Source organism: Drosophila subpulchrella, chromosome 3R, assembly GCF_014743375.2.
Source record: "Drosophila subpulchrella strain 33 F10 #4 breed RU33 chromosome 3R, RU_Dsub_v1.1 Primary Assembly, whole genome shotgun sequence".
In the NCBI taxonomy this organism is placed as follows: Eukaryota; Metazoa; Arthropoda; class Insecta; order Diptera; family Drosophilidae; genus Drosophila; species Drosophila subpulchrella.
Window position 1 is genome coordinate 12467066 of NC_050609.1, and position 21495 is coordinate 12488560.

The window sequence follows — 21495 nt, forward strand, 5'->3', positions numbered from 1 at the left end:
TGCGTACAAGGCTACGGAATCTAAATCTGAAATCCCAATACTCTATCTTTGATAGTTTCCGAGATATCCGCGTTCATATTTACGGTTTTTTGAAGTTTGTGGGCGGTTTGCGGGCGTTAAAGTGGGCGTGGCAAACTTTTTTTTGGGTCAATCGATAGGTATTGATGAGAACAATTCATTTCAGTTTAAATTTTTACTCTAGCATCAAAACTGTAGAAGCCACAGTTTTGGGCGGTTTGTGGGCGTTAGAGTGGGCGTGGCACTCTACTGAAACAAACTTGCGCTGCGTAAGAAGCTCAGGAATCTGCTCGCCAAATCTCAATAGCCTAGCTCTCATAGTTTCCAAGATCTCAGCGTTCATCCGGACAGACAGACGGACAGACGGACAGACGGACAGACGGACAGACGGACAGACGGACAGACGGACAGACGGACATGGCTAGATCGACTCGGCTAGTGATCCTGATCAAGAATATATATACTTTATGGGGTCGGAAACGCTTCCTTCTGCCTGTTACATACTTTTCGACGAATCTAGTATACCCTTTTACTCTACGAGTAACGGGTATAAACATTCACAGTTGGAGCGGAGTTTAAATAAGTATTCTGGCGCCAAATCCAATTCTTAATCCAAAGTATTAGCCGTGTCACGAACCAATATATCGACAGCCAAACCCCAATAGAAACATCGATAGTCGCCATCGAACATCGCTAGAATTCCATCTATCGATTGCTATTATTCGATTGTTGTACAAGATTCGATAGCAGCACTTTAGTTCCAATAAGAAATTTTTATCAATACTAATACGCGGAACCATTTCAATTCCAATAAGAAATTACCAGCAATGCAACGGAAAATGCTGGACACTGTGAAAAACTATTGAAACTATTCGAAGTCGTCGAAAAACAAAGGAAATACCAATTGGAAAACCAATCAATTTAAAACGCTGTGCAAACAGGGTGCGTGTAACTGTGTGCGTGCGTGTGTGTATAAGCACATACATATGTCGAGCGAGTGTGTGTGTTGAACACTTTTTTCTCTAATATATACCCATCTGCGCGCGCAGAAAAAATATAATTTCTTTTCCTCTGATTAGATTATTTGAAAAGAGTTTTTCAATTTGTTAAACAAATAAATCAATTTTATATATACATACAATTTACCAGAAAGTTAAAAACCACAAAAACAAGATTCTTAAGTTTTCTCAAACACTTGAGCCTGGTTCTCAACAAAAAGGACAAAAAAACAGTGGCAGTGAGTTAAACGTGTAAATAATATACAACAGAACTGCTCGATAAACAATAACCCCAACCACAAAAGAACGTTTAATGTTTATAATTTTTAAACAATCGTTGGGCGCCATCTCGTCTGTTTACCAACACTGCTTACTTTTGCCCCACTCACTAGTGTCAAACTGACAGTCGAACGGTACGGCAACTCTGCCAGCTGGAAGACCTTCGTTTTCACCAATTAGAAAATTACAAATTTTCCAATTGGACGAATTTAGTTAATTGAACGCACTTATTGGCTTTTCGTTTCGTCAGGTGTATCCAACTGGAGTGGGCGTGATTCGCGCGTGTATTTGTGGGTGGTTGAGGTGCGAGCGAGAGGCAGCATTAGAATTGCTTGTTATTCTTTCTTTGTTGTTTTATCTGTGGAAAAAAGCTGACTGCGCGTGTATATGTGTGTGAAAGTGTGTATGTGCTATACATGCACACAAAGAATTTGCATAAAAAAGTGAGCAAGCAAAGGCATTACATATATGTAATCAAAGCAAAACGACACTGAAAGTACTTAAGAACGTGTGGAAAAAGAGAAAAAAAAAGGGGGGGGGGGCACAAGAACAACTTGTTCCCACCAAATTTGCCAATTAGAAAAAGGCTTTGTATCCCAATTGGGGGCCAATTGAGTTGTGTACAACGATCTGTGGAATTGAGAAATTTACTAAGTTCCACTCTTACACTCCTTGGAATGATTTATTTGCCAGAAATATTACCAAAGCAGATGATGGTCGCGTACTATTTTCGATTTTTTGTTTCACGGACTGTTGTCTTTTGAGCGATTGCCTAATGTACACACACAAGTGTACACAACACAGTGGCGGACAAAAAAGTAGTGTACATAAAATGAAACTGAGCATCTAAAAGTGTCCAAAGCTAAACAAAATCAAAAATAAACAATTCCTTATCTGAAGAGAAGAATTTTTGAGCTTAACCCTTCATTAGTCAACCACAATATTGTTAATACACTAGAAAACATGTATGTATGAATCATGTTGGTAATATTTTCAATGATTGTTGGACTGTTGGACAATATTGTTAACACACTAGAAAACATGTATGTATGAATCATGCTGGTAATATTTTCAATGTTTGTTGGATTTCCTTATTTGGATATTATTAAAAATGTGTAGTACAGTTGAAGATATAAAAATATAATTGAAAGATTATTATGAAAGATTTCCGATAGGTTCTGCTCACAGTCCGCAACTACTATTCTGACCACTGGTGTGGTTGTATCTATGTGCATAAATTCCATCGATGCGGGGCGCAGGCGACCTTGAGAGTGAATCGAGTGTACCGCATACGCCATTCATGAGTGTCAATGACCTACGCTAACATTGGCCCACAGCGAAAGTTGCGAGTGCCACTCGGGCATTCCATTAACCGATCTTAAATTCACAAATTCCATTCCCCATTGCAGATCAGGATCACCAGCCAGTCGCACACCACCGAAAGCACAGCCGAGTGATCCACCGCTGCTCCCCACACAGACACGCAAGGACATCGCACGAAGGACCGAGGAGCGGCAGGATTGGGATCAGGAACAGCATTAGGAACTGGATTAAGATCTAGAGCAACAGCAGCAGGAGTAGGCTTACGGAGGACGGAATCGATTCTACCACCATGTTCACGGGCAAGCTGCAGATCAAGGTGTGCGAGGCGAGCGGCCTGCGGCCCACAGACTTCCAGAAGCGCCACAATCTCACCTTCGGCAAACTGGCCGACGAGCAGCTCATCGATCCCTATGTCTCCATAGATGTGGACGAGAGTCACTTTGGTGAGAGTTCTACTTATGATACAACAACTTATTGGGACTACCTTACTAAATCCTTTGTTTAAGAAAATGTTGCATACTCAAAAGGGTGTTTAAAGGGGTTTTAAGTTTAATAGATCAAAACTTAATAGATTTTTACAAATCCAATATCTTAATATATAAACATTGATAGAAAACTCCCAATAACGAAAGCAGAACGTTTCAAGATATACTTAAATACAGTTTTTATAGATCATAATAATAATAAATAACTTAAATCTCCAGATCGAGCCACCACACGGCCAAAGACATTTGATCCCGTTTGGAACGAGCAGTTCGTCCACGATGTGTCCAATGTTAGCAACATCAACTTGACCGTCTTTCATGATGCCGCTCTGCCGCCAGATGACTTTGTGGCCAACTGCATCATCTCCTTCGAGGACCTCATGCAGAGCGAGACGGCTGTTCAAGATCTATGGGTAGGTTTTACATTGTACCTTTTATATACCTACTAAAATTCCTATAATAATCACCATTTCAGGTTAACTTGGAGCCCCAGGGAAAGATTCACGTCATTATTGAGCTGAAGAATCGCACTGGTACGTATAGATTTACTGATTATAAGGCAATGGTTACTGATTTAATTATTATTTATGATGATATTAGATAAAGCCAAAGCCGAGGCTGTTGTGGAGCACACCGTGGCCGTCAACAAGGAGTTCAAAGAGCGTGCTGGATTCAACCGCCGTCGCGGTGCCATGCGTCGTCGTGTCCATCAGGTCAGTTTTCATTTATCCATCCCAAGGATTCCACCTTATGAAGTCAAGAAAAGTCCTTAAGTACTAGTAGAAAGATCATTACAACTTGATCGTTTCAATTGCTTAGATGAAAATACGTTTTTTACCAGGCTTTAGCAACTATTTTCTTGACCTCAAGAGGTTTTTCTTCCAAGATAACCTCTTATTTTTCTAACATTTTCCCTTTTTTGTACACCAGGTGAATGGTCACAAGTTCATGGCAACGTTTTTGCGTCAACCCACCTTCTGTTCGCATTGCCGCGAGTTTATCTGGTAAGTGGAGCCCAGCACACATAATCGTACAACTCTCGTAACGTACTCACAGCAGGGCTGAAACATCTCCGTACATCCCTAAGTTGTATCTGCAGTGATTAATCTGAACATGCATTTAGTTTCGGGACTTGATTTACACACACCTCTCACCATCTGAACTACTTTTGATTTGATTCGATTCGACTTGGGTTGATCTACTCTCTTTATCTCTATGTTCTTAATGTATCCATCACTCTATCACTCATCACATCCTCATCATCTCGCTCTACTGGCTCATATCTCTGGCTATTTTTTGGGGTGGCTCACTATATTATGCAGTTTTAATTTCCTTGGTTCTCTACACATCCATTGGCATTAATCTGGTTTCTCTAATGGGCAATAGCCCAGCTTGGGTCGCTGCTGAGAGTATCATCTTGGGTTCACTATCAGATCATGCTTGATTTTTCTTATATGGGGCCTACCATCGGCGATTCTCATCCATTCAAAAAAAAAATAAACACACACTCGCACGCACACCACAAATTAAACACAAAAACACAACACTACCAATCATTCAGTTACCAAAAAAATATAAATACATACAATAGCCATGGAATTTCTTGCCTTTTTGCAGGGGAATTGGTAAACAAGGCTATCAATGTCAAGGTATGTGTTTTGCTTCAGACTAAACGGAATTAAAAACCAGAGCAGCTCAGCTCTGGCGCTTCGGAGCTCCAGGAAGAGCCCCCTACAAGCTATATCCAATCCATATCACTTTGCATTTGCTTGTTACGTTCGTTGTACGTTGTTCGTTGTTCGTTGTTCGTTATTCGTTGTTTGCTGTTGTCGTTGTTGATGTTGTTGCCATTGGGTTTCTTTGGCTGCATTTTGAGATCAAAGATATGTTTGTAATTTTTTTTTTTGTACCAAACTCTGAAATATTATTGTCCAGCCTTCAGCATTGTCCAATGCATCGATCACCTTGCCTGAGTCACGATTGCCTAGGAACAGCCCCGGTATCCTGGCACAGGTCCTTTCCCACTGCACCATTAATCGATCTGGATGAGTGTCCCGTCCTCGTTCCCATCACATTGCATTCAAAATTCACGTATGAAGGGGAATGCAACACATCTTGTGTTACTAATATAATTCAAATTCGAAACCCGATTACCAGAAATTCTTTATAGGCTTAGTCTATTCTATATCTTTTATTGTAACAGAATAAGTTCACTACATCCACATTTTAGTTTGTCCGTCTGTCCATTTATAGATACTTTTTCTCAACCCTATATTGTCATGCATGCTTTAGATAGGATCTTTTAGGATCTTGAGTCGAGATACGCCTATTTTAATAATATGAAAACTATAACAATGTCACTAAAGTTAAAAATCAGGTTACTTTAGAATTGGGATCATCATTGGTTCATATAAAAGCAATATCATCTTTAAAATTGATAAGACATGCATGAGAATCTTTTAAAATTCAAGGGATCAAAAACACAAATTTCGGTTGTTGGGGAAGTGTTCCTAACAAGATATTATGATAAGAAATACTATAGGATTTCGTTTCCTTTACTTTTATTCATTGTTGTCATAAAAAAAAAATCTGCTTATATGGCTCCTTTCGTCATTTCTCTCTTTTCTAAGTAGTTTTGGTTCCAATATCTGGCACGAATCATTTAAATGTTGTGATTAAAACCGAAACACTAATTAGAGCACAGACACAGACCAAGCACAACTTAACTCCACTGACCAACATGTGAATAATCACACTGCACAACAAGAAACAGTCGACGGTTTATCAACTAATTATCTGTGCCCTCAATCGTGATATTCGAAAAAGTATTCAATAGCCATTTGTTTGAAATCTCAATTGAATGCCACGATTGGGGACTTTGTGTCTAACCCTGAATGTTTCAACGAGCTTAATTCAAACGAAATCCTGTATATATACACATTCGAATGTCTAGAGCCTAAGATTAAAGGAAGATCGCCTTTGAGAAAATTATTTACATCATTACAAAATTCCATCTGATAAGAGAGCATTTAACAAAAAATCTTTTGTTATATCTTTATTGGATTGGACTTTATATTTAAAGATTACTAAATGCCCAATAAGTTTCAAAAATTAATGTCTTATGGTCAGTTTTGAATTTTCTTAAAGATTGTTTTTGGTGTTTCTAAACCAGTATTGCCTTCATAAAAATATAATAATGGCATAGTTTGGAATAAATATACAATTGTAATATAATATAACATTAAAGAGAAAAGAAAAAAATGAATTAGTTGATATCAGGGCGATCTTCTTTATATAGTTTTCATAGAGTTTTGGATAATTTGCCCTGCACTCTGCCATCGAAGAATTCTCGAAGCGTCAAATGCCAAGATTGGATATTAATTATTTCGCCTCTGGTTTCTCTCCCCCCAAAAAAAAAATCACTTCTAGTCTGCACGTTAGTTGTACATAAAAAATGTCACCAGTCCGTGGTGTCCAAGTGTCCGGGCATGCGAGATGAGGTAAGAGCTACTGGAATATCCCCACCAGATCTTAGAGGACTTAATTCTTTAATTTATCTCCCTTAGCAAACCAAAGTGGAGGTGGTGCCGGCGGGCCAGAGATTCAATGTGAATGTACCCCATCGGTTTGTGGTGCACAGCTACAAGCGCTTCACCTTTTGCGATCACTGCGGCTCCCTGCTATATGGATTGATCAAGCAGGGATTGCAATGCGAGACCTGCGGGATGAATGTGCACAAGCGGTGCCAGAAGAACGTGGCCAATACGTGTGGCATCAACACGAAGCAGATGGCCGAGATCCTAAGTTCGCTGGGCATTTCGCCGGACAAGCAGCAACCGCGTCGCTCCAAATACTTGAATCAGCAGGGCGGCGAGGATAACTATGGGGCATCCCTGGGCGGCGATGGTGATGGGGCTCCGGGCCAGTCATTCCGCAGTGGCGCCCTATCGGCGGACAGTTTGGCCAACTCGACGACGACGCTGACCAGTGGCTATAATAGCAGCAGCTGTATGAGCCTGGCGGTTGGAGGTTCTGGTGGTGGTTCTGGGGCCACCGGAGAGACTCGTCCCGGCAAGTGCTCCTTGCTGGACTTCAATTTCATCAAGGTGCTGGGCAAAGGGTCCTTTGGCAAGGTGATGCTGGCCGAGAAGAAGGGCACCGACGAGATCTATGCCATCAAGGTGCTCAAGAAGGACGCTATCATACAGGACGACGACGTCGATTGCACCATGACCGAGAAGCGCATCCTGGCGCTGGCCGCCAACCATCCCTTCCTGACTGCGTTACATTCCTGTTTCCAGACCCCGGACCGCCTGTTCTTTGTGATGGAGTATGTGAATGGCGGCGATCTAATGTTCCAGATACAGAAGGCGCGTCGCTTTGAGGCCTCTCGAGCCGCCTTCTATGCGGCGGAGGTGACTTTGGCGCTGCAGTTCCTCCACACCCACGGCGTCATCTACCGCGACCTGAAGCTGGACAACATTCTGCTCGACCAGGAGGGCCACTGCAAGCTGGCCGATTTTGGTATGTGCAAGGAGGGCATCATGAACGGCATGCTGACCACCACCTTCTGCGGCACCCCCGACTACATTGCCCCAGAGATCCTCAAGGAGCAGGAGTATGGAGCCTCCGTCGACTGGTGGGCGCTGGGCGTCCTCATGTACGAGATGATGGCCGGCCAGCCGCCATTCGAGGCGGACAACGAGGACGAGCTCTTCGACTCCATCATGCACGACGATGTCCTCTATCCGGTTTGGCTGTCCCGCGAGGCCGTCTCCATACTAAAGGGTGAGATGATCTAGCTTTATAAATAATTAATAGATTTATAACCCTTTTTTTGTTACTTTTTCCCAGGTTTTCTCACCAAGAATCCGGAGCAGCGACTGGGTTGCACTGGCGATGAGAACGAGATACGCAAGCATCCATTTTTCAACAAGCTGGACTGGAAGGAGCTGGAGAAGCGCAACATAAAGCCACCATTCCGACCAAAAATGGTGAGCTAATAAATAATATTTTTAATTAAAAACCCTTTTTTAATTGTAAAAAATCCCATAGAAAAATCCACGCGATGCCAACAACTTCGATGCGGAGTTCACCAAGGAGGATCCTGTACTCACACCGATTGGAAACGACGTGGTGCGCTGCATCAATCAGGACGAGTTCGCCGGCTTCTCGTTTGTGAATCCCAAATTTGGGCCGGAACGCAAAGTCTACTAAGGACCAACGATCCTAGTTCATGTACACCTACCAGTTTTGATTGGTCGCGATGCGATCTGGAGTCCCGCAGAGATTGGGGCAAACCCCGGTCGGCGGTGGGACTGGTCAACCGGATCGCCATCGAGCCGAGCTGTCATCCAGCGTGTAGCGCATCCCCTAGCACAAGCAGTCTAATATTTTCATTTATAGTAACGCCCCCTTCCCCGTATCTCCCCATTGTTGTCTGTTTCCCGCCCGTAGTCGTGGTCCTAGTTTCGTTACCGGTCCTGTGTGTGTTGATCACTCATCCAGAACATCCAAACTACCAGTGCCAATTGTCGAAACTGCTAAGCTTCAACTTGAATTAAAAGCGCACAAGGACGCGAATTCTTCAGATCTTGTCATCCCCCTACCCGAACGCCCCGAAAAACCTTAACCGCTTCAAGCTCCACACCTGTTGGAATTTTAATTATGTTGTTTGCCAAGCCCCGAAAAACAAAAAAAAAAAGAAACCAACACAAAAAAAAAAAGAAAAGAGGAAAATGGAACCCCCACCCCATCTAGTCAATGCCCAGTGGCTGAGTGCATTTTGTTATTAGTTATTTATTGATTGTTTGACGTGCCGAATCTCAAGTTTCGCACTCACAGACCGACAGCATCCAAGCAGAGCTCTATTTATGGGAGGCGAGGCACTTGCTCCAAGCGAATCTCAAGGGAATTTCTAACACAATAGCCGCAATGTGCCGTCTGTACTACACACAAAAAAAAAAAAACAACCACACACAATACATAAAAACGACCACATAAATCTAATTTCAATTTGTTTTATGTATTCGAAATCTTGCACAACTTCCTTCTCAAGTATTAAAGCGATATTATTTTAAAATTACCTTATTGTTATACATAAATATTTATAAAAGTGAAAAGAAAAGAAAAAACAAAAAACAAAATGAAGCCAAAAAACCCCTAATACAAACGCATACAATTTACCAACAAAGAGAAAGTAAAGCTAACTAATCATAGGAGATAAAGCTAAAAACCCACAAAGAGAATGTCTATAAAATTCATATTAATTTATGCTAAACAAATTATGAATACAAGAAACCAAACGTGTTTAGTCTGTAAGCAAATGAAGAGGAGAACAAACAAATTATATATATATGAAAAAGGGATATATATGATTTTAAAGCCAAAGACTCAAAAGCTAAGTTCTATTCGCAACTAACTGCATTCAAATTGTAGCATAAATTTGATTAACACTATTATTGTTTACTCCATAGCAAAATCCTATTTCTGTTTCGTTTTCAGTCTACCACAGCAAGCGGAACTATGCTAAAATAAATCTTGAATGAATATATAATAATAATAATAATTATAATGTGAAAGAATAGCAAAGGATGGATAACAGAAGATCTATTAACTATAAGCAGCGTTGTTAACTAAAAATCGTAAGGCAAAGGCAGGCATAAACACACATTTGTATGTAATAATAAACGCCCAGTGTCTAATAATATTTGTGAAATAGAGAGCCCAGCTAGTTACCCATTTACAATTTAAATGTTAACCCAAAGTATTTTCAAGAACGCATTTTACCAAAAAAGAAAGAAACAAATAACAAGCAAGAGTAACAAAAAAATACGATGATTTCGAGGAGGAGTATAGGCAAAATGTTAAAAGCTATGAATAATTTTTTAAGCAATGCGCTCAAAGGCCTTTGCAAGGATAGAGGCGCGTATTCAATTAAAACTAAATAAAAACAAGTATAAGAACAAGCAAAATAAAGTAAAAACTCCAGCCAACAAGATGAACTCATATGAACATAGTTATAGATCCTTGATCAGGATCGGGAATAGGTCGAGCAAATGGCTAAATACGCCAATGGTTGAACAGAAACAAGGGTAAATATAATAGGAGAGAAACAGAAAAGGGATTGTAGAACAAATCGCGTGACCGTAACCTGAGAACAAACTTACAAGTTATAGGAAAATGTGCAACCAAAAATGTTAGCTCTAAGCTCTCACCAAAAATACGCAAAGCTGAACGCTATCCCGCGCCCGCTGTTGTCTCCATCTACTACTTACTAAAACCCCGAAAAACTTATAGTAAATATATATCATGGCTTGCCAAAAACCAAAACCAAAAAAAGGGTTCTTGAACTAAACTCTGAATGTACTCACTCGATCAGCTTAGCAAACTTTTTCTGGAGCCGCGCAGCTCAAGCAAAACAAACACACACCCACTTACATATGTGCAACTTTTTCATGTACCTTTCGCATCTTAGATACTTAAATGGATTATTAACGGAAGCCCCCGAAAAAATTGTTAACTGATCTAAGGCAAAAACTACACACAAACTACTAAGAAAATATACTGAATTATTTATGGAACGGCGTACAAAACTAAAGCGCAACAAAAAGAGATATGTGGAGGTTAGAATATGACCAGAATCATTGCAAAAGTAATAATATTCATAAACACAGAAAGTATTCAGAAAAAAACACTCACACAAAACACAATGAGCACACACACACACACAAAGCAGATGAAAAACCAACTAAAACTGAGAAAAAACGGCAAAAATAAAGTTTAAGTTATGTTTAAACAAGAGATAAATAACTGTAACGGTAAAGTCGAAAGTCAACAGTTGATATGTTGTAAAAAAGCTATTAAATAAAATGAAAAAAAAATTCAAAAAAAGAAAAGATTACCAAGGCAGGCAAGTGAGCGTAATTGAATGTTAAAGAAGCTACTAAATAAATGGTATGAGCAGAAGATGTGTGCAAAGATAACCAAAGAAAGCAAAATTGAAAACAAGAAAAATTGATTTATAACATTAAGTGAAAACTAATTAATAAATAAAGAGGTAACACCTATGAAAAATGTAACTGATGTGTTTGAATTTGAAAATTACGGCATTGCCAGTTGCGAAACGGGAATGTTAGCGGTTATGAGGTTGAAATGTAAGGGGCAGACAGGAAATCTGATTATTTGCTGTATAGATATTAGCCATTTGTTAAACTAAATGGAAATATTTGATTAATTAAGAGTAGATCTTGGCATTATAATTATTTTATTCCTGAATTAAACTTAGCAGATTTAAATTAACGGTTGGACAGGTCATTAGCGGTTAACATTTCTGTTATTGAAAAGTTATCGCTGAGTTATCGGCTGTCAACTAACAGCGCACATGTTGACACCTGAAGAAGAAGAAGCGGAGCCAAAACAAATAAATATTTGTTGAATTTAATTTATTAATTAAAAGGCGATAAAGAAGTGCTAGCCAAGATGCCGAAGGTCAAAACGGAAAAGAAGAGCCGCGTTCACAACGAGGTTCAAAAGCAGGGTTAGTAATAATCCATAAATGTCATAATTCGCTAAAATGTTAGGTGTTCCTTGCAAAACTGAAAACTGATTACATATGTACATATATCAATCCCTTGCAGGAATCGTCTTCAACAAGGACTTTGGCCAGCACATTCTGAAGAATCCCCTGGTGATCACCACCATGCTGGAGAAGGCTGCCCTCAGGGCCACCGATGTGGTGCTGGAAATTGGTCCCGGTACGGGAAACATGACCGTTCGGATGCTGGAGCGTGCGAAAAAGGTGATTGCCTGCGAAATTGACACCCGTTTGGCTGCCGAATTGCAAAAGCGTGTCCAGGCCACTCCGCTGCAGCCCAAGCTGCAGGTGCTCATCGGCGACTTCCTCAAGGCGGAGCTGCCCTTCTTCGATCTGTGCATCGCAAACGTGCCTTACCAGATCAGTTCGCCCCTGATCTTTAAGCTGCTGCTGCACCGGCCACTCTTCCGGTGCGCCGTTCTCATGTTCCAACGCGAATTCGCCCAGCGTTTGGTTGCCAAGCCGGGCGAGAAGCTCTACTGCCGCCTGAGCATCAATACCCAGCTCCTGGCCCGCGTGGACATGCTCATGAAGGTGGGCAAGAACAACTTCAGGCCGCCACCAAAGGTGGAAAGCAGTGTGGTCCGGCTGGAGCCGAAGAACCCGCCGCCACCGGTCAACTTCACCGAGTGGGACGGCCTCACAAGAATCGCCTTCCTGCGCAAGAACAAGACGTTGGCGGCCACCTTTAAGGTCACCTCCGTGATGGAGATGCTGGAGAAGAACTACAGGGTGTATCGCTCACTCAGAAATGAGGTAAGGACTAGCTTATTCCATCTATATTAAATTTTTCCCTCAAACAAAACGATTTACCGTCCATTAGCCCATCGAAGAGAACTTCAACATGCAGGATAAAGTCATTGGCATCTTGGAGGCCCAGGATATGGCCACCAAGCGCGCGAGAACCATGGATATAGACGACTTCATGAAGCTCCTGCTGGCTTTTAATTCAGCGGGCATTCACTTCAATTAGATATATTTACTCTCTAGATCGTTAAACTTTGTACAATTTTACAAACATTAATATAAATGTTAAACCCACGAAGTCTGGTTGTCTCTCAGTTTGTTTATAACCAAACTGGTTCCTTTCTGGTACAGTAAATAAATGTATAAACAATCCCAGCCAAGATCTAAATATGTTAATATTAAATTTATAGTTTAAATCCGTCTTAAAAACATTTATTTGATCGTTATGAAATATTTAATTACTATTTACTTGAACATTATTATAAAAATTAACTTTCAATAAAAGTGTTTACGGCTAAATAATCTCAGATTTTCCACACTGTTATCTACTGTATATGGAATAGAACCAGCTGATCGGTATTTAAGTCCGGAGAGCGGCTTCTCTAAAGTGCGCACTTGAAAACTAGCTGATTAACTTCGATTTAATCAGTCGGCTGCCGTTAGTGTGCCACTGCAGTTCGAGATCGAATCAATAAGATGGCAATGCAATCACTTGGAACGATTGTGCTGCTGATGTTTTCCCTGAGCTGCAGCCTTGTTTATACACAAAAGCCAGATGCAGCTGTCCAGCTTGGTAAGAGTTGTTACTGAGAGCCCTTAGAAGTACTAATTTCAATATGTATTTTCTTTAGCGTGCAACAAATTTAAGCAGATTGTCTTCGAGAAACGCGTGGCCATTAGCTACTTCTTGGAGGATGCCCCGATTACCTACTCGACAGTTGACAGTTGCCACGGCTCAAGACCCCTTATTGTAGATGGCACACCGGCGGAGCCCATGGAATTCCCCCATGCAGCTCGCCTGGGGAATAGGGATGCTAACAACGAAACAAAATGGTTCTGTGGCGGAACCTTGATAAGCAATCGTCTAGTGCTTACAGCAGCTCACTGCTTTTTTTCTACAAAGTATGTTGGTTTTATATTCATATCATATTATTGGTAACTAATTGATTTCTGCATGTCCCCAGTGGTGAAGTCAACGTTGTGCGTTTGGGCGAGCTGGAGTTCGATAATGACCAGGATGATGCGCAGCCGGAGGACTTTGGCGTGCTGGCTCTTAGGCCACATCCTGATTTCGAGAACCCTAAACTCTACAATGATATTGCCGTTATTAAACTGGATCGGGAAGTCAAGTTCAATCGGTACAAACATCCTGCCTGCTTGCCCTTTGACGACGGCGAGCAACTTGAGAGCTTCATCGCCATAGGCTGGGGTCAGAGGAAATTTGCCCAGAAGCAGTCCAAGAAGCTGCTGAAGGTTCAGCTCCAGGGCTATGGCGATAAGTGCGTTACCAGTGTGGAGCCAAATGATGAACTGCCCCATGGCTACGAGGCCAGGACTCAGCTGTGCATCGGATCGAAGGACAACAAGGACACCTGCAATGGCGACTCCGGAGGTCCTGTGCTGGCCTACCACGCGACTCTACCCTGCATGTATCACGTGATGGGCATCACCTCGTTCAGCATTGCCTGTTCCACGCCCGATATTCCCAGTGCCTACACAAGGGTGCACTACTTCCTCGACTGGATTAAGCGCGAACTGGCCAACCAGACATAATGCGACAGTATATTAATTTGAATGCCTAAAATGGAGTCTTAATCTGAGTTCTCTGAGAAGCCACAAATATACTTTAAAATTGTAAGTCCACCGGACTATACAAAATTTGCATGCATTGCGGTTTGTTCACCGAACCGGTTGGGTATAAAAATTTAAATAAGCTTTTCAGGTTTTCATTTCCACAGAATTTTTCACTTGCCTCAAAGTCGTGACAATGGCTCAACTTTACTATGATTTCATTCAATATTTTTGTAACCCCCAAGCCAAGAATTGATTTGGTATTATTCGCTATCGAATGGGCTTTGTTGTGTATTGAATTCCTGTTTGCGTAAGCCGTGAGCAAGTATCAGTATATAATTTCTTATCAACAAAAACGCGGCTTTTCCCTGTATTTATTGACTCTCCTGAGGAGATTGCACCGCGATTAACTAAGAGAAGCTGTATGGTTATTAATGATGATCTTAGTTACTCGCTTACCGTAGAAGCAGCAGCACGATGAGAAGTGCGTTCTCTGGCAAGATTGTCCAGCTGGTGGCAGCTTTGCTGGTTCTACTAGTCAACTTTGTGACTTCTCAAGATCCGGATATAGTAAAAAGTGAGTGCATTATTATTTTAAAGATCTGTATTAAATTTCCGTACTCTACAGCCTGCACTTCCTACAAGAAAAGCGTTTGGGAGGAGACGTCAGAGTTTAGCTTCTTGATTGAGAATGCTCCGATTATCTACAAGACCTTGGACAAATGCACCAGCTATGCACCCCTCATAATCGGAGGAGGACCCGCCTTGCCCAAGGAGTTCCCGCACGCAGCCCGCCTGGGACATCGCGAAGATGACGGCGAGATTGAGTGGTTTTGTGGGGGAACACTTATCAGCAACCTGCATGTGCTCACCGCAGCGCATTGCCTCTACTCGCCGCAGTACGTATTTTCTTAATCACTAAAAGAGATCAGAAAGAAAATGATTTTCTTACTATAGAATAACAAAATAAATTAGAACTTTGAATATTACAAGAGAATTCCCCCATAAAATTAGTTTTAGGAATGGATACTACATATAATACCTAAATTTAACTTAAAATTTGTGAATATCATAATTAAAATAATTTCGAACCCTTTTCAGAGGTTCAGTGAACATAGTTCGCCTTGGGGATCTGGAATTCGACACCAGCACTGACGATGCCGATCCGGAGGACTTTACAGTAAAGGACTTCACCATACATCCCGGCTATAACCATCCTGCGATTTACAACGACATAGCTGTGGTGCGATTGAGCAAGACCGTAACCTTCAACGAGTACAAACATCCTGCCTGCCTTCCCTTCACCGACGGAAGATCGGTCTCCTCCTTCATCGCCATCGGTTGGGGTCAATTGGAGATCGTTCCAAGGACCGAAAACAAGAAGCTCCAGAAGGTGAAACTCTACAATTACAACACGCGGTGCAGAATCACGGCGGACAAGAATGATGAGTTGCCAGAAGGATACAATGCCACCACTCAACTCTGCATCGGATCCAACGAACACAAGGACACCTGCAACGGCGACTCCGGCGGACCGGTGCTCATCTATCACAAGGATTACCCATGCATGTATCATGTGATGGGCATTACATCCGTGGGAGTGGCCTGCGACACACCCGATCTTCCCGCCATGTACACAAGAGTCCACTTTTACCTCGACTGGATTAAGCAGCAGCTCGCCAAGAACTAATAAATCATATTCTGAAAAGATTTTTAATTTTCATAACATTTATCATAAGTAAATAGTTTTCATTGAAAACTTTTCAAAAAAGTAAGTGAACTATAATTCTATAGAAAGAGCCTTATAATAAATCGCGCTATCTGATAAAACATAAATCTTTTACTTTTGTTTCATTATAATTTTTGAAAAACACCTTAAAAATCTCTTTACAAAGAGATTTCAAAATATAAACAATAATATTACCGATCAGGATTTATAAAAATTCAAAATTCTTTTAAATATAATAGTTACTCAAGATTTATTATTAACTTAATTTGCATGTCCACTCATAAGAGCATGTAAACAAATCTGTTTTATAGTGGGCTAATCGTTTGAAGAGCGGGGATTTCTATTAGCTTTTACCCGCTGAGACCCGCCTCCAATGGGGGGTCCACAGCTGACCGATTGGGGTCTAATTGGGAGACAAACCCGTTCGTATCCACAGTCGAGCACCGATCGTCACCTTAAGCTGAAGATGTGGTCGCCGCCTCCACTGTTCTCCCTACTGATCATTCCGATGGCATGTGTTTTTGGTCAGAATGCGGATGTAGATATAATAAGGAGTAAGTAAAGTTTGATAATAAAAGTGAAGATTTCTTAGAATAGTACAAAAGAGTTTTATTTTTCATACTAATATCTGATAATACAACCCTTTAGATTGCACGAGATATAAGAAAAGCGTTTTCGAGGAGACAATCTACTTCGGATATCTGTTTCCAGGGGCTGAGGTTGAGAGCCAGGTTTTCGATAACTGCAGGAGTTACACGCCCTTGATTGTGGGCGGTCAACCCGCTCAGCCACGGGAATTCCCGCACATGGCTCGGTTGGGGCGTCGTCAAGTTCAGGGTAGCCGTGTTGACTGGTTTTGCGGTGCTGCCCTGATCAGCGAGCGGTTCGTCTTAACCGCAGCCCACTGTTTAGAATCTGAACGGTAAGTTGGGGTTTACCCAAAGATAGTTTACATTTTTCCAATAATTATAACTATAATTAAATATTTATGATGAGTACCCCATTGAAGCAAAGGATCGCTGTTTTTAAAACTACACATTACAATTTTTTTTTTATTTTTCAGACCACCTTTAAAATATTTTAGTGTTTTTAAATATTACTACACTAATCTCTCCCTTTCAGAGGAGAAGTAAATATTGTGCGATTGGGCGAACTGGATTTTGATACAAGCGAAGACGATGCGGCTCCCAAGGATTATGGTGTTTCTGGGTACTTAGCCCATCCGGGATACGAAGAGCCGGAGCTTTACCATGATATTGGAATAATAAAACTGATGGAGGATGTGATTTTTGATCGTTATAAGCATCCTGCCTGTTTGCCGTTTCAAGATGAACGCTTTTCCAACTCCTTTATAGCCATTGGCTGGGGAAGCACAGGGGTGGCAGATAAGCCTTCGTCCGAGCTGCTAAAAGTAAAGCTGGACCGCTATGGAGATCAGGTATGTATCATAAATTAGGTTGAACAAAGGGGATTAAAAAATTACTATATAAAGTTTTAAATTCCCATAGGTGTGCATAAAACTTCTTACTCGCCAAAGGGAGGAATTCCCGCAAGGATTCGATGTCAACAACCAACTATGTGTGGGTTCCGAGATGGCCCGGGACACTTGTTACGGCGACTCGGGCGGTCCTTTGTTAATGAATCATCAAGAATATCCTTGCATGTATCATGTTGTAGCAATTACATCGTCCGGATTATTTTGCGGATCACCAGGTGTTCCAGGAATATATACCCGCGTGTATCCTTATTTAAGCTGGGTAACCCAAGCAATGGCAACATTTTAAAAAATTTTATAAAGTATATATTTATGCAATTTCTTAATTAATTCGTCTAAATATAAGCATTATTTTCAATTAACAATGTTTTAAAAAAAAGTCACAATTAATGTAACCGTAGTTACGTATTTTAATGTACCTGAAAAATCTATAGAACTATTATAATTCTAAGCTTAATATTTAAAATGCATATATTTTTTAAAAGTTTTTTAACGGTACGATGATTTTAGAAAATCTGAATCCTGCATCCCTGGCACATCGATAACCCAAAGCTATCGGTTCGTTCATCGATAGTTGTTTACCTTTTTTTCCCTAAAAAAAGAAACATTTATAAAACAAAACTCGCTGGATTCCGGAGTCTGATTGCAAATTGTCAATTATCAATGGCCAGGGGTCCGCGACTAAATGGCGAATAAAATGTAAGCGGATGTCCTGCGCAGGATACCACATCGCACTTTCCCAGTTTCCTGGCCGCGGCGCACTTTGATTTGCCAATTGCAATTGTGCCGGATCATGGAGCAGGATCAGGACAAGGAGGAGGAGCAGGAGCAGCACATGGAGATGGAGCCCAAGCAGGAGGCGGACGTGGCGCAGTCTTATATAACGCGGGCCAAGATGAATCCTGCCAAGAAGGATAACGAGAAGCGGCGACGCAAGGATGCCATGCGAAGGGTAATTAGTGCGCCTGTGTGTGTGTGCGTGTGCTTATACCCTTGGAAAGAAAGTTTCAATTTTGACCACTATCCACGGGATCCAATGAATGGTTATCAATTAGTGGCTTAGAGTTACTCACCTAAAAAATATTAAATACCTTTAATAACATAAAATAACGACTAGTCACTATCACGATGTTATAACATAGTTCAAAGGTACAAAATGTACATCTTTCTCAAGATATTCTTCAAATTAGTTTTAAATCTAGTTCCAGAATTCCGATATCATTTTAAAGCCAAAATAAACTCTTCAAATCCTTATTGCAAGCCATTCCACCTTTATCTGCTTATGCTAATCAACCAAGATACCATTTTAGGTCTCGATGATATTGCGGAAGTGCGACTCGCTGCGCTCCACGGAGGACAGACAGTTCCTGGACAAGCACCCGGACATTGTGAAGGCCACCAAGAAGCGCAAGGAGCGCGTGGAGATCTACAAGGAGCGGGTGGTGGAACGCGAGGATGCACCGCACGTGATCGAGGCGAAGGTGGAGCAGTTGGCCAACATTATTTCGCAGGCAAAGCACCTGGTTTGCTATACTGGAGCGGGGATAAGCACGGCGGCTTTGATTCCGGACTACCGCGGCAGCCAGGGCATCTGGACTTTGCTACAAAAGGGCCAGGAGATAGGGGAGCATGATCTGTCCAGTGCGAATCCAACCTACACGCATATGGCCCTGTACGAAATGCATCGGAGGAGACTGCTGCATCATGTGGTGTCCCAGAACTGCGATGGCCTGCACCTGCGATCCGGATTACCGAGGCATTCGCTGTCCGAAATCCATGGAAACATGTATGTGGAGGTGTGCAAGAACTGCCGACCGAACAGCGTCTATTGGCGCCAGTTTGATACCACGGAGATGACCGCCCGCTACTGCCACAAAACCCACCGTCTATGCCATCGCTGCTCGGAGCCTCTGTACGACACTATTGTGCACTTCGGGGAGCGAGGGAACGTCAAGTGGCCGCTGAATTGGGCGGGAGCCACAGCGCATGCGGAGCGCGCGGATGTGATCCTCTGCCTGGGCTCCAGTCTCAAGGTCCTCAAGAAATACACTTGGCTGTGGCAGATGGACCGGCCTGCCCGCCAGCGGGCCAAGATATGTGTGGTCAACCTGCAGTGGACGCCCAAGGATGGGATAGCTAGCATTAAGATCAACGGGAAATGCGATCGGGTGATGGCCCAATTGATGCACCTACTCCACATTCCAGTTCCCGTGTACACGAAAGAAAAGGATCCCATATTCGCACATGCTTCGCTCCTAATGCCCGAGGAACTGCACACGCTCACCCAACCTTTGCTTAAGAATGCCGACGAGGAGGAGGCCTTCACCACCACCACCGAGGAAACGCAGGACTCAACCATCTCTAGCGAGAGCTGTAGCTATAACTACAGCGACCTGCCAATCGGAAAGGGTCCACGGATCCGCACACCCATCAAAAATGGACGAAGAGTTAAGACAAACCTGGAACTACGCCAGAAATTCAAGCTCTTAAATGGCCAGGATGAGGAGATTAAGGTAGAACAGCTGGATACCAATGGAGAGGTTAAAACGGAGATTGACTCCAGCCCAAAGCTAAAGGAGTCGTTCATTAAAATAGAGACTGAAGTGAAACTGGAGGAAATTGAAAGCCAGGACACCATATTAAAGCAAGAGCTGAATCTTCTGGAGCTGCTGCCCAAGCTCGAGCCCCTTTCCCTCAAAGAAGAGACGGAGGAAACAGCGAACAATGGTTTTCTGGAGCTGCCCAAACTAGTCGCCATACAAAAAACTCATGTGGAAAATGTGACCGCGCAACCAATTGAGGTGAGATTAGAGCCACTTCAGCTGCCGCCGCTGGTGCCCATTGGAGCGCCATTGTCCACTCCCTTTGTCGAGCCCAAGTTGGTGCTGCCACCTGCCTATCAGTCGCTCAACATCCAGATAAAGAGCGATGTTGATGGCGATGGCGACTCCACCACAGAGAATGAGAACGAAGAGGAGGAGGAGGAGGAGGAAAGCGAGCTGGCCCAGGTGGATTTGTTGAGGCAGAACAACGACGAGGAGTTGCTGCGCCAGCTGCCCTCGTGGTACGATGCCAAGTATGCTTACTCTGGCCTGCACAGCATCCTGATACCGCCGCCGGCGGACCTCAATATCTGGAACTCCCAGGTGGTGCCGAACTTTGCTATGAACCGATCCGCCGCCAGTTGTGACTTCTGCTTCGATCGGTATGCCGAACTGGAATGCCAGTTCTATCGACGTTGGAACCTCAGCCAGCGCAAACACAAGAAACGGGCCAGGAGCGGTCGGTTCGTAGTCTGCGAGTGCTGTCCCACGTCCGACGACGAAGATGACTACGATGAGAATATATCCCTGGCACATATTGCGGCGGCGGAGACGGCCAAGCGACGACAGCAGCTGAGTACGAGTTTCCCCCGCAAACTGGCGCGCACCCAGGCAGGATGGTATGGCAAGGGCTACAAGAAAGGACGCAAGCGGCGGTAGATCGCCGGATACAGATCCCAATCCCAATCCTACGTCCGTGATTTTTACCCCCAGAAACAAGGGTGGGTCGATTTACAGAAAAATTTTCGAGACGTTGGTCTATGAACATTTTAAATCATATATTTGGTTTGAGCAAGTATGATATCGACCTGCTCTAACCGAGACACATGCTCGCTTCAATAGTATTTTAGATATAGGATCATAAGTCATAGCATAGATGGTAGTGCCAGCTAGCATAGGTTTAGGGTTCTTTTTATTTATACGTGATTTTTAAAATGTCCTCTCCGTGTGTTCTTGTTTCTTGTCTGTCAATTTCTGTCCATTTATGTATTAAATAAGTAATTTACTGACATTTTATTGTGTTATTTCTGTGTCTCAATCGTCGAACTCTTGTCTTGGTATTTTGTCTTTTCGTACATGTTTGCAAATTTTAATTAGTTTAATTTTTTCAACAATTTTTTTAGAGTTTTATTTAAGCACGCTTAAAACCTAACTTCCGCCCTTACAAGTATAAGTTAAATAAAGAAGAAAACCACTATAAGTATAATGAAG

The 21495-nt window shown here is 42.3% G+C and overlaps 6 protein-coding genes across 9 annotated transcripts; all 6 read left to right on the forward strand.

Moving 5' to 3' along the window:
• The first annotated feature begins 755 nt into the window (after positions 1-755).
• LOC119563443 (protein kinase C) lies at positions 756-10059 on the forward strand. Of its 4 annotated transcripts, none has more exons than XM_037876833.1 (11): positions 756-960; positions 2705-3061; positions 3323-3516; positions 3579-3636; positions 3704-3816; positions 4034-4107; positions 4721-4752; positions 6533-6603; positions 6670-7891; positions 7958-8097; positions 8159-10059. In XM_037876833.1, exons 2-11 carry the CDS (start codon positions 2908-2910, stop codon positions 8318-8320), a joined length of 2220 nt encoding a protein of 739 aa, XP_037732761.1. In that variant the 5' UTR covers positions 756-960; positions 2705-2907; the 3' UTR covers positions 8321-10059. The 4 variants fall into 4 exon arrangements, with proteins under 4 accessions (XP_037732761.1, XP_037732762.1, XP_037732763.1 ...); XM_037876834.1 differs by lacking the exon at positions 756-960 and adding an exon at positions 1446-1598; XM_037876835.1 differs by lacking the exon at positions 756-960 and adding an exon at positions 1605-1738.
• Positions 10060-11493: 1434 nt separating this feature from the next.
• Positions 11494-12740, forward strand: LOC119563446 (probable dimethyladenosine transferase). Its single transcript, XM_037876840.1, has 3 exons — positions 11494-11642; positions 11743-12455; positions 12523-12740. The coding sequence occupies exons 1-3, from the start codon at positions 11585-11587 to the stop codon at positions 12670-12672; spliced, it is 921 nt and encodes a 306-aa protein (XP_037732768.1). The 5' UTR covers positions 11494-11584; the 3' UTR covers positions 12673-12740.
• A 341-nt stretch (positions 12741-13081) lies between these two features.
• LOC119563445 (serine protease snake) lies at positions 13082-14304 on the forward strand. The gene is made up of 3 exons (XM_037876839.1): positions 13082-13239; positions 13298-13568; positions 13631-14304. Exons 1-3 carry the CDS (start codon positions 13143-13145, stop codon positions 14217-14219), a joined length of 957 nt encoding a protein of 318 aa, XP_037732767.1. The 5' UTR covers positions 13082-13142; the 3' UTR covers positions 14220-14304.
• Positions 14305-14600: 296 nt separating this feature from the next.
• Positions 14601-16073, forward strand: LOC119563444 (serine protease snake). Its single transcript, XM_037876838.1, has 3 exons — positions 14601-14814; positions 14866-15136; positions 15339-16073. The coding sequence occupies exons 1-3, from the start codon at positions 14715-14717 to the stop codon at positions 15925-15927; spliced, it is 960 nt and encodes a 319-aa protein (XP_037732766.1). The 5' UTR covers positions 14601-14714; the 3' UTR covers positions 15928-16073.
• Positions 16074-16339: 266 nt separating this feature from the next.
• On the forward strand, positions 16340-17803 carry LOC119553148 (serine protease snake). The gene is made up of 4 exons (XM_037863368.1): positions 16340-16520; positions 16615-16888; positions 17089-17404; positions 17475-17803. Exons 1-4 carry the CDS (start codon positions 16340-16342, stop codon positions 17748-17750), a joined length of 1047 nt encoding a protein of 348 aa, XP_037719296.1. The 3' UTR covers positions 17751-17803.
• A 451-nt stretch (positions 17804-18254) lies between these two features.
• Positions 18255-21494, forward strand: LOC119563171 (NAD-dependent protein deacetylase Sirt7). The gene is made up of 2 exons (XM_037876438.1): positions 18255-18413; positions 18772-21494. The coding sequence occupies exons 1-2, from the start codon at positions 18255-18257 to the stop codon at positions 20941-20943; spliced, it is 2331 nt and encodes a 776-aa protein (XP_037732366.1). The 3' UTR covers positions 20944-21494.
• Position 21495: the final 1 nt, after the last annotated feature.